We start from the raw sequence: 12,590 nt of genomic DNA, 5'->3' as shown, positions 1-12,590 counted from the left end.
CTCAACTCTGCTTCCATTCCTTCCTCCCGGAAAATCTCGTCTTCCTTCTTCAGGTCCCTGGGGATAGGCTGCCATCTTCACATCGCAGGCGAAGGCAGCTTGACCCAGGGGGAGGCCAGGGCCCCCCACCTGCCACTCTGGCTGTTGCCAAAAAAGCCAAGTCTGAGACCCTGCTGGTGAGTGTCCAGGGCAATATTAGAGAGGATTGTGCCCACACGCCCAGGGGAAGTACAAAGCTAGGGGGTTAGGTACTACTTACCAGAAGACTACAAGCTGGTGAAGTTATGTGGCCCCTGTCCTCAGGAGTCCCCAGTTAGAAGGGACAGACTCATCTGCCCTCAGAGGGTATCCCATTGCCCTTGCCCTTGGGGAGTAGCCAATACAGTGGACCAAAGGAAAAGACGCTGCCTCTATTCCCAGGAGGACAACCTGTTGGGGGTGATACAGCTACTTAAAGCTTTGCTGGTAGTTAGGGCTGGGGAGTGGGGAGGGACAGGACAAAGTGGGGCAGGGTGCCCTCTGTCAGAAGAGGCCCGGGAAACAAGTCGAGGCCTAGATAGATGGAGAGGTAGGAGGTGGTATCCCAAGTGGAGGGAGCTGGCATGCACAAAGGCTCAGTATGGGAGGGGCCTGGCAAAGGAATGTTGGTGACTGGGCCCCATTTCCATGAGCAGCGATCAGACTTCATGTTACCCACTTCCTGGCACCTATATGTGCTTGGCCCAAAGAATGTGCCTTTAACGTGTAAGTGTGGGGGGAGGGGGAGGGCACGGGAGTGAAAGGATGAAGCCAGGTCTCTTCGAGTCAGCCCGAGGAGGAGTTGAAGGTAAAGAGGTGAAGCATGAAGAATTTGGAGATACAGACTATCTCATGTCCTGCATTCCTTGTCCACCTCAGAGCTGTGGCAGTGACCACACCCGCTGCGTGTGGCTGGAGTGCCCTATTCCCGATGCCCCTGTCGTCACCAATGTGACCGTGCAGGCTCGAGTGTGGAACAGCACCTTTATCGAGGTCAGTGCCTGGGTCTGGAGGTCTCTGCTGTCCTCCACCTGGGTGGGGAGAACAACAGGGAGAGGGTAAGGCCGGGGTCACAGCAAGGCCTCATGCATGTGTGTGTGCATATGTGTGAGTTGGTGTTTCAGTGACAGTATTATGTTTGATGCATGGTAGGCTGTACACCTGTCACTGTGTGCTGCGTCGGTGTTACTTTGTGTGCGCGTGTGGCTATGACATGTTTGTTCCAGCCAAAGTGACCTCTCAAGTCCATTGTTCTGTCATGCGTCCATGACTTTCCCACCTCCACGCCTTTGCCACGCCACTCCGTCCCCCCGGAATGCCAGCTGCCCCTCCGTTATCTCTGCATGCAAACGCTTATTCAGCCTACAGGGTCTCCCTCAGATGCTTCACCACCAGCGAGGTCTTTTTCAGCTGAAAATGACTTCCCCTCCTCCGAAGGTCCACAAAACCTTCTCAGAAGCCGCACGTGCCACTTGTCATGCTCCACTCTAAGTCGCAGTTGCTCACGTGCCAGCCTTCTCATGCCACCTAGACCAAATTTCTGTAAAGGAACAGATTATAAATCATCACGTTTGTGTTGCAACTGTGCGGTTCCACCACTGTAGCTGTCATAGATCATACATAAGTGAATGGGACTGGCTGTATGCCCAAAACACTTGATCTACAAAAGCAGGTGGCAGGCCAGGTTTAGCTCACAGACCTAACCTAGACCGTGACCTTCATTGTCTTTTGCTGTCCCAGCATCTAGCATAGGACCTGATGCATAAATAAATGAATGATGTGCATTTGTGTATGGGGAGGCCTGGCTGTCAGAGCCTTTGGGTGCTGCTCAGGGATACTGAGTGGTGGGAGGGTGCTCCAAGTCAACGATGCTTAGGGTCAGGAGGCTCACAGGGGCTTCAGTTGCTTCTTTTGACCCACTCTTACTCCCTCCAGGATTACAGGGACTTCGACCGAATCAGGGTAACCAGCTGGGCTACCCTGTTCCTCCGAACCAGCATCCCCACCCTTAACATGGAGAACAAGACCGTGCGGGTGAGTGAGCGTGTTCACGAGACAGCGGTGCCTGGCCAGAGAGCATAGGAGCACAGGGCATCTTTTCAGAGCGCTATCACACAGTTTTGCTATGTGGTTCTCGATCTCGGCAGCACATAGGGATCCTCTGGAGAACTTCGAGTGTCTGGATCACACCCCTGAATAATGAAATCTGAGTGGAGGTGGGACACTGGTATTGGTATGTTTCAAAGTCCTTCAGTGGATTCTAATGTGCAGCCAGGGCTGAGAACCTCTCTTTGAGTTTATTTGATGCACACAACATCTCTGTGAAGATAATCCATCTCTGTGGGAACTTGGAGAAAAAAGTTACATCCAGAAGAATAAATATGAAAAAAATTGCTAATAGTTTGGTGTGAAAAGGATGTAAGTAGAGATATGTAGGAGATACATATAGGAGACAAATGGAGGGTTGGTGAAATACGTTATGGTACATTTCCTAAAATAATAAGGTGGGAGACGGAGTTCCAGAAAGATTGATTGAACAGTATAGAAATTTATTTTATTATACAGATGGCATTTTTAATCAGTGGAGAGAAGTAGATTATTAAGTCCTACTGGGAGAACACATTTGGAAAGTAATATAAACTTCCACCTTACACCATAAAAAATATATTTGAGTTAGATTAAATATTTAAATAGAGGAAGTAAAACACAATATGCCAGAAGAAAATTTAGAAAATAATTTAATGATAATCTTTATTTGGGGGAAGAGAGTATTCTTTTATTAAACCCAGAAGTCACAAAGGAAAAATTCAACAAATTAATTTAAATCTATATAAATTTTAAATCTATATACAGGAAATATTGCAGGTTGGATTCCAGACCACTGCAATAAAACAAATTTCATAATAAAACAAATCACATGAATTTTTGGGTTTCCGAGTACATAAAAAAGTTAGTTTACACTATCATCTGTTAAGTATCCAATAGCATGATGTCTAAAAAAAACAATGTACACACCTTAATTAAAAATTCTTTATTGCTAAAAAATGCTAACCATCATCTGAGCCCATTGGAAAAATACTATACTTGATCTTAGCCAAAAGCCCAAGAAGTGATTGTTAGAAAAATAGAATAGACTTGCGCAATGCAGTGTTGCCACAAAGCTTCAATTTGTAAAAAACGCAATATCTGTGAATCACAATAACATGGAGTGCGATAAAACAAGTATGCCTGTACAGCAAAAGAGATAGTTAAGAAATTAAAAGGGAAAGTGATACCTTGCTTTTTAAAACATCTACAGCATATATGACAAAATATTGAGATATATATATATATACATCTATACATATATATACACACACACATATATAAAAATATATATATAAATATGTAAGGATAAAGGGCATAAAGATAAATGGGTAGTGTATCTAGGGTGACGTACAAATGTTCAACTCAATAGTAAAGATGTGATAACAGCAGTGAGACTTTTTCCATTAGATGGGAAAATACGAAAAAGAATAATGCTGGCTGGTGCTGATGAGGTAGAAGGCAATGCTTTTGATTGGTGTATAAATTGATGGATTCTTTTTAGAGATGAGTTTGTCAATATCTATTAAAGTTTCAAATGCACATTTCCTTTGATTTAGCACATGATAATATATCTTAAGGAAATAATAGGAAAAGTACGTAAACATAAATATATAGAGATATTTTAAAGCATTGTTTATAATGACATAAAATTGGAAACAAGCTTAATATCTTTCAGTAGATTAGTTCAATAAATTATGCTGCATTTCCTACAATGGAAATGCAGTCATCATAAGAGATTAGGTTGATCTTTATTAACTGACATCAATAGATGATAATATTAAGTGAAAAGAGAAGCAGGTTGCAAAGGAGTGTATGCAGTACACATAGATCCCATTATGTGGAAGAAATAACATATATAAACATATACATTAAAACTTATGGAAAGGGATTCACCCAAATGTTGAAGGTGTTTATTTCTGGGGAGTAAAATTAAAAGAAACCTTTAATTTTCTTTATATCATCGATATTTTATTTATTTATTATTTGGAATGATTAAAACACTGAGAGGAGATAAACTTTTCCTTCTAGTTATCTATTTATTTTAATTTTTCCTCCCCCCCCCCCCGCCCCCCGCTTTTGGTAACATCTGCTTGTTCTCTATATATCTGGATTTGTTTCTGTTTGGTTTTACATATCCTTTTTTTTTTTTAGATTCCACATATAAGTGAAATCATGTTATTTGTCTTTCTCTAACTTATTTCACTTAGCATAATACCTCTAAATCTACCCATGTTGTCACAAATGGCAAGATTTCATTATTTACTATTACTGAATAATATTCCATTGTATATATGTACCACATCTTCTTTATCCATTCAGCTGTTGATGGACATCTAGATTGCTTCCATATCTTGGCTATTACTAGTAATGCTGCAGTGAACATAAGGATACATATATCTTTTCAAATTATTAGGTTTTTTTTTTTCCTTCAGATAAATACCCAGAAGTGGAATTACTGGATCATACGACAGCTCTATTTTTAATTTTTTTGAGGAATCTCCATACTGTTTTCCACAGTGGTTGCATTAATTTGCGATCCTGTCAATAGTGCACAAGGAGTCCCCTTTCTGCACATCCTCACCAGTACTTATTTGTTTTGTTGATTTGTTTATAGCCATTCTTTATATTATTATTATTATTATTTGTGCCTACAACACCTGGTCTTCCTAGGTGGTCTCTCATCCAAGTACTAACCAGGCCCGACCCTGCTTAGCTTCCAAGATCAGACTTCGGGCTTGTTCAGGGTGGCATGGCCGTAGACCATGGACTGTGGCTCCACTGGGGTGTGAACTCAGGACCGTCCACTCGTAAAGCAGACGTGCTAACCGCTACACTATGGAACCATATCCTTGATAGCCATTCTGATAGGTGTGAGGTGATATCTCACTGTGCGTTTGTAGTTTTAATTTGCGTTTTTTCTGATGATTAGTGATTTCGAGCGTCTTTTCATATCTGTATGTCCTCTTTGGAGAAATATCTACTGACGTCCGTCCTCTGCTCAGTTTTTCAATTGGCTTGCTTGGTTTTGTTGTGTTAAATTATATGAGTTCCATATATATCTTGGATAGTAACCCCTTATCATGTGTATCACTTGCAAATATTTTCTCCCATTCAGTAGATTGTCTTTTTGTTGATGGTTTTCTTTGCCGTGCAAAAAACTTTTTAGCTTGATGTAGTCCCATTTGTTTATTTATTTGTATTTTTTAAAAAATCAACATAATTTTAAAAGAAATAACACTCATGTATAGTCAGAAAAATATATATGTAAAATATAAGATAATTTTATAGTACAAATTATATATATATATCTCCGTAGTAGGAGAAGGAAAAGAATAGTACTCTATGCTATGTGTTTTTAAATTTTTTTGTAAATGTTTATGGAGTGCTTGCTGTGTACCAGGTATTGCTCAAAGCAGTTTACTCATATTAAACATATTTAATCCTCCCCAGCAACCTATGAGGTAGATATTATTACCATAATCCCCATATTGCAAATGAACAGAGAGGTTAAAAGACTTGCCCAAGGCCACACAGCTGGTGACTAGCACAGCTGGGACTTGAACTCAGGTAGTCTGGCTCCAGAACCCATGCTTTTTTCCACTTAGCTATATGCCTTACGATCTCCTTATCAGAGAGCATCCAATGGAGATTTGGAAAGGTGAAATTACTTGTCCAGAGTCACCCAGCTAATCAAGGAAGGGCCTGGTACCCAAGTCCGATATGTGGGTCCCAAATTCAGGTTGCCTCCCAGGTCTGAGGCTGCTCCTTTGCAGCCAGGAGTTAGATGAATCAGCTGCTGTCAATGGGCAGGCAGGGGCTTTTTCCAGTCCCTGAGTGCCCCCTACTGGCAGTAGGTCGAAGCAGGGTCAGGGACCAAGATGGGACAGAAAAGATGAACTTGGGGCCTGAGGGAGCAGGCATAGAGCTGAACCCCTTCTCACCCCCTCCAGTTCTCCGTGGACATTGACTCTGAGCTGGTGGAGGAGCTTCCAGCTGAGATCGAGCTGTGGCTGGTGCTCGTGGCTGTAGGTGCCGGGCTGCTGCTGCTGGGGCTCATCATCCTCCTGCTATGGAAGGTTAGGAACCCAGCCCGCGCCACCTGGACTCCTGTCTGGGACCTCCTGCCAGCAGACCCTTGGCAACTCTCCCTTTATCCCACTCCTCACTTCCATCTCACCCCCACCCTTCCCCATGTCCTCCTACCTCTTCCCAGCTTCCAGTCTCCTGCCCATCCTCACCTCACCCACTGAGATGCTCTTGCCTACGTTAGTGGGGGGACCTTCAAGCCACAAGGGAACCCAGTAACTCTACATTCTCGTCACACCACCCAACTGGGGCTAGGACTTTGACCTCCAGGCTCCCCAGCCCTAAACCCCAGTCCATGAGTGCTGCTGGCAAGAACCCCCAAACTCTCCCTGATGGCCCCTCCCCACCTCCTCCCCTTCGCAGTGCGGCTTCTTCAAGCGAGCCCGCACTCGCGCCCTGTATGAAGCCAAGAGACAGAAGGCGGAGATGAAGAGCCAGCCGTCAGAAACAGAGAGGCTGACCGAAGACTACTGAAGGGGGCGGCCCCTGCCCCCGGCCCACCCGGGTAACACGGCCTCCAGGCTCTCTTCCCCGAGCCCCTCAGCTGGCCGGGGCCTCTGACTCTGTCCTGTCTACTCTTCTTCCTTTATGGGCCCTCTCCACATCTCACTCTGTCCCCAGCACCACCCCAAAGAGCAGGCCACTCTCTCTGCCTCCCCCCCCCCAACACCAAGGGAAAGTTCAGGGCGTCAGCTCTCACCACCCTCCCCACTGAGCCCCTCAAGGACTTGGAGCCCCAAGAGGGAGCCCTAAAACCCTTCCCTTGTCCCCTTTGCTGTCTGGGGATTGGAAAAGGGTTAAGACCAAGATGTTGTAGTTCACAGGGCAAATTCCCGGAGCGCTTCTATACCTTCTTCCCACCTTCAGGGAAGGGGGAGATTCGTAGAGTCCTTCCTCCTGGGAACTAGCACTTTTCCTCCTGGGAGACCCCTCCAGGGTGACAAACCAACCTCATATTATGGTCATGGTAGACCACCACTCTTCCAAGCATCCCATTAGCTGCCCCTCTGCCTCCATTTGCCCCTCCCTCTCCTTTTCCTCTCCTCTCCTCTCCTCTTCCTCTTCCTGTGGGGCTTGGGGTGGGGAACTTGTCCTTCCTGTCTCAGCACAGGAAGATAGCCTGTGTTTGGATCAGGGGTCCTGGCTTTGGGGACCTCTAAGTTGGTGAGGAAGGGGCTGGGTACATCTTCCCAGTGGCTCGAGAACCAGTTGCTGATAACTGTCCTCTTTTCCCCCCAACTTCAGTGTGACTTCTTTAAACGGACCCACTATTACCGGATCATGCCTAAGTACCACGCAGTGCGGATCCGGGAGGAGGAGCGCTACCCACCTCCAGGGGAGACCCTGCCCACGAAGAAGCACTGGGTGACCAGCTGGCACACTCGGGACCGATACTACTGACATCCTCCCTGATCCCGCCCCCGCGCCCCCAGTGTCCCCTTCTATTTATCATAAGTTATGCCCTGACAGTCCACAGGGGCCACTGCCTTTGGCTGGCACCAGCAGGCTCAGGCACACACACCTCTTTGAGCGCATACATGTGTCGTCTGGCCACAGGCTTTTCCCTGCAGGAGTGCTGGGACCGCGGACCTTGCTATGCCAAGCACGTCACAGACCCGTGCCCTGGACACATGTGGATACATGTTGGTCCCACTGTGCTTGTGCACCACAGATGGTTTATGGACATGTGTGTCCCAGCCTCTGCTAGAGCCAGGAGGAAAAGGCTCCCAATGTGGTGACACCTTTCTTGTTCACACTGGACCAATCTCGAGCCATAGTCACTGGATGGACTCTGCTCTCGAGATTAAAACTACTGACAGGAAACAGCCCGCCAGGCTCTAAGCTATATAGTTCCTGGAACCCATGCCAGAGAGCGTGAGATCTGCCTGAGGTTGTCTAAGGGGGTATTTGTAGGACCCAGCATGCTCAGACACAGAGCAGAATGAACTAAAATGAAGGTCCCCAGGATGACTTTCTTTCATGGATCTCTGTGAAGCCTCTCTCCTCAGCCACAGCATGTACTAGCAGGGAACGTGGCCTAAAGGAACAAAGATAGACATCCTGATGTGCTGTGCTGGGCCTGCCCTGGGAGCACAGTGGAATCCTCAGTAGAGGAGGGGACCAGCCCTGGGCCAAGGAGATGTTGGACGGATACATAAGAAATACCAGTTCTCACCCATCACTACCATCCTGGGCTCTGAAGGGCCTGGAAATACTCCCACAAGATCACAGAGGGAGCGACACTTGAATGTAGGACAGGGAGGAAGTCCTGTCCCTTCCTCATTGGCCAGACCCCACTCTGCCCCCACTGACCAAGGGTTAAGGGCCAAGAAGTGGAGTTCTTGGCTGTCCTTGGCTTTCATCACCTGTCAGCTCTGCCTTCTGCCCCATGGGCTGAGTCCTGAGGCCCATTCTAGAAGTTGAAGCTGGTTCCAAAAACCCTCTCCTGCCCCTTGCCTATTGGCATCTCCCCTTACCCACTTCATGGTACTGTAGTAGGGGAGCTCCCTCTCCCTCCTTGTGCCTTCTTTGTATATAGGCTTCTCACATCAACTAATAAACAGCTCCCTGTTTGTACACACTGCATCTGCTTCTACCTACCCAACCCCCGGCCCCCCCTTACTAACCCCATTTGATCTGATGGCTGACATCTAGCTGACCCCCAGATGGACATAGCCTGGTGCAAGGGTCTTAGAGTTTGAGAGGGTGAAGACTGTGGAGGAGATACCTGCCCCTTCTCTCAGGAGTGCCCTAGCCTAAGGGCTGGTCATAGACAGGAAACCGAAGTGTAGAATGTAAGGTGAGGGGAAAGACCTGAGTAGACTGGATGGAAGCCAAAGTGGCTTCTTGGTGGCCAGTGAGCTGGCCCTGTGGAGGGCGGAGGAGAGAAGTGATGCTCTGCAGAGTCTGGAAGGGGTAGGAAGCTGTGGTCCTGGATAACGGTGGAAGGAGGCTGCATCCAAAGGTGGAGAGCCGAGAGCCCTTGTCTAGGGGCTGCATTCAAAAAAACCTGCTTTTCTGCCTCAGTTTCCCCATTACCAGCCACAGGCACCATGATGAGTAGATGATCAGAAGGTGAAGCAGTGACCTAAGGCTGGAAGGACTGAAAGGTCATAGTATCCATTCCCTAGCCTCTGGACAGGAGAGCCTGGAGCCCTCGTCGCATGGAAGCTCCCCCAGGGGTGCTTAGGTGCTGAGCTGGCATAGTTCACAGTATTGGATCAAGCCCTCCACTTCCTCTACGCTAAGGTCGTCCCCTACACACAGGCCTAGGGAATGGAGCAAGGCTGCTTTCCTCATGATGTCTTCATCCTAAATTATGGCACAGGTCCTTCTATTAATTGTTCCCAAGGCTGTGACCTTTGGCAAGACTTCACTGAAGGCTGGATTGTATTGCCCAGAGAAGCCTAGAGGCAAGTTCCTAATTCAGCTCCTCTGGGAGCCCACAGACCCAGGCCCTTCTCCCAGGAGCTGCTCCTGATGTCTGCCTGGGTATCTCCCAGCCTGCCTGCCCCACTGTGGCAGCTGCCTGCTCTCTACTCCCTCCACCAGAGCCCACATTACATAGAGTCCTGGGCCCAGCGACCCCCTCTTCCTATGCTGCAATTTATCCCTTCCCAGGTTGATTGACAGCAAAATGTCCATTTCCTCTAGAAAAACCTCATCCCCTACCCAGAGCTCTCAGAACCAGTCACCAGAGACCTTAGTTTGCTTTCAGAATCTGGGTTATTCACTCAGTCATGTGGGTTATCAAATGTGGATTATCAAAATCCTGCTCGGGTTGAGCAAACTCAATTAAGCTCGGTCTAGTGCTTTGCAGCCACCTCCTGCTAAGAAAAAGTTGGTATCTACACATCCCTCTGGCCAGCTTTATACACCAGTCGCCAGTCTCCTGTGAGCTGCTGCTTGGATGAGAGCACAGCACTGTTTGTCCATCTCTCTCTCTCTCTCTCTCTCTCTCTCTCTCTCTCACACACACACACACACACACACACACACACACACACACACACACTGGTGAGACTAAGTCATCATTTTCAGGACTGGTACAGTTACAGCTTTTATGAAAGAAATAATGGCAGAGATGCAACAATGTCTACTTTCTACAAAAGGAATCTATAACCCAAGCTTACTGAGCTCCTTGGAGCCACAGCACCTCCCAGCTGTTCCAGAAGAGGGTCTTGGCTCTTATATCACTAAAATGACCCACAAGGTGATGCTGCCCCTTCTAGGCAGCGGCAGGACTGCACTTCCTGGGCCCTCTTGGTTGTATGAAACCATGTGACTAATTCTAGCCAATTAGTTGTGAGCAGGAGGGAAGTAGATCACTTTTGGGCTGAGACAGTGAATTACTGGGTGATTCTCCCAGTTCTGCTTTCCTTGCCTCTGCCTGCTGTGGAAGCGTATGTTGAGATGAAGCTCTTGTCAGTCTAAGTCCCTGAGAGGCCCCCACCAACCTGTGTTGTACCCGTAGTAAGAAGTTTGAGGATTTAGGGGATTTTGTTACCTCTGCATCACCTAACCTAGTTGACTGATCCACCAAACCATGCCACTGCCAACACCACCCTGCAGCAATCTCTGCGGAAAGAACTGTAATCCAAACACATAACCTACATTATGGAAGTCCAGCTCTAAGGGTAAGATCATGGGAAATCTCTTTTCTTCTCCTACACCTAGCCTCAGAGGTTATGGCCTTTTCCTTGTTACTTTAATTTTGACAATAATGGTAATAGCTGCCATTTAGTGATTCTTCGCTATGTGCCAGGTATAGGGGTAGGCTTTTTACATATAGTATCCCAGATACTTTTCCAGGCAACTTAAAGACTGTACTCACCAACATCATCAATTACTTATTTGCAAGCTGGATGGATACCTGGTGGTCCTCCCTGATACCTTTGTGGCATGTCTCCCTGGTGACCCCAACTTCTTTTTTTCACCCTGTTTACACTTCTTTGTGTTAGGTGCTGTCCCTGGTGCTGGAGAGAGAGCAGTGAATAAGGCAGACATAACCCTACGTTCAAGGAGCTTAAAGTCTAGTGGAGCAGACAGATGAGCCAGCTGATGATTACGACCCTGTGTGATGAGAGTTAAAATGGCGCTAAGATCAGGAGGTCAAGGAATACTTGGAGGGGGCCCATAACTCAACCCAGCAGCGTCAGTGATCTGAAGAATGGGAAGGTGAAGGTGAGAAAAAAGAATGATCCAGGCGGAAGAGACAGCATTTGAAGCAAGCAGCTTGAAGATTGGAGGCTGGCTCAAGGTAGATGAGAAGTATGGCTGGGAGCTGAGCAGAGGAACATGGAGAGATGAGGCTGAAGAGTTAAGCCAAAGCAGATCACCTGAGAACTCGAAAGGCTCTAGTAAGAAGTGGGGAGCCACTGAAAGACTATGAGCATGGGAAGTAACAAGTTCAGATTTGTAGCTGAGAGTGATCCCTGGGCCTCGGTCTCCTTATCTATAAAATGGGTATAATAATAGCATAATAGAGTTATCTGAAGAATTAAATAAGAAAATGCATGCAAACAGTGCCCGGCCTGTAGGTTATTATTCATTCAGCTGAGACTTTCTCCCATTGTGACCCCTTGCATATAGCTCCATGATGGCTATAATCACATTGTTATATCTATTTAATTATTTATTTATGAAGTGATCTCCCAAATTCAGAAATAAAACAATCGAGGGGAAGACCATATCTTAATCCTGTCTGTGTTTCCCTGTTCCTGGCACAAAGCCTAATTAGGCACTTGGCAAGTTCAGGTCAAGGACAGAACAGTGAAGAGCACAAACATCAAAGGGGCGAGTCGGACGACAGGACATACCACGTCAGACCGCAAGAGGGCGTGCTACGTTCTTACCAGAGAGCCAGGGCTGCTGGGGAAGAGTGGGCTTCCCGGCTCCCAGCACAAATCACCTTCCAGGACGTTTCTCCAGGGAAGCCCAGGGCGGAGAAGATTGTTTTCTCTGGTCAAATGAGCTAGAGAATAATAAACTTATTTTGAAAACTGCACTCGTAGCACTGATTTTAGGGGCTGTCTCCACCACTGCTGGTCGTTAAATCAGGGTTTTGACGTTGGGTGTTTCTCAACTGGAAAAGCCTTTTCTTGAACTACTTGGATGCCTGTGGAAGTGGGTGGTCTGCGCACCTAGATGAGGGATTATGTGGACTTGCATCCTGATCCTGAAGTTTGCGAGCATTCAGTCACTGCCGTCCGGACTGGGAACCCCCTGAAGGAGAGCAGGTCGGGATCAAGACAGGTGACACGGGCTCCTCTGGGAGGACAGGGATTCGTTGTAAGCTACCCAGACAATTTCAGGGTAAGCACGTGAAGGTGATTCGGGAAGGGAGCGAGGAAAGTGGAAAAGGAGGAGGAATAGCAGGTCTCTGGAAGGGAGGGGTT

At 47.1% G+C, this 12,590-nt stretch overlaps 1 protein-coding gene and 1 pseudogene across 1 annotated transcript in view; one reads left to right on the top strand and one right to left on the bottom strand.

Moving 5' to 3' along the window:
- Positions 1-8,773, top strand: part of ITGA3 (integrin subunit alpha 3) — a 28,708-nt gene extending 19,935 nt beyond the window's left edge. Inside the window, exons 21-26 of the mRNA XM_016158465.2 lie at positions 54-176; positions 898-1,011; positions 1,954-2,052; positions 6,057-6,182; positions 6,556-6,697; positions 7,438-8,773. Coding sequence (XP_016013951.2) covers positions 54-176; positions 898-1,011; positions 1,954-2,052; positions 6,057-6,182; positions 6,556-6,666 — 573 coding nt within the window. The 3' untranslated portion in view covers positions 6,667-6,697; positions 7,438-8,773. The remainder of the gene's footprint in view (positions 1-53; positions 177-897; positions 1,012-1,953; positions 2,053-6,056; positions 6,183-6,555; positions 6,698-7,437) is intronic.
- On the bottom strand, positions 4,752-4,867 carry LOC118604078 (annotated as a pseudogene).
- Positions 8,774-12,590: the final 3,817 nt, after the last annotated feature.

Source organism: Rousettus aegyptiacus, unplaced genomic scaffold (genome assembly GCF_014176215.1).
Source record: "Rousettus aegyptiacus isolate mRouAeg1 unplaced genomic scaffold, mRouAeg1.p scaffold_m13_p_6, whole genome shotgun sequence".
NCBI lineage: Eukaryota > Metazoa > Chordata > Mammalia > Chiroptera > Pteropodidae > Rousettus > Rousettus aegyptiacus.
This window is presented reverse-complemented; position numbering and strand designations above follow the sequence as displayed.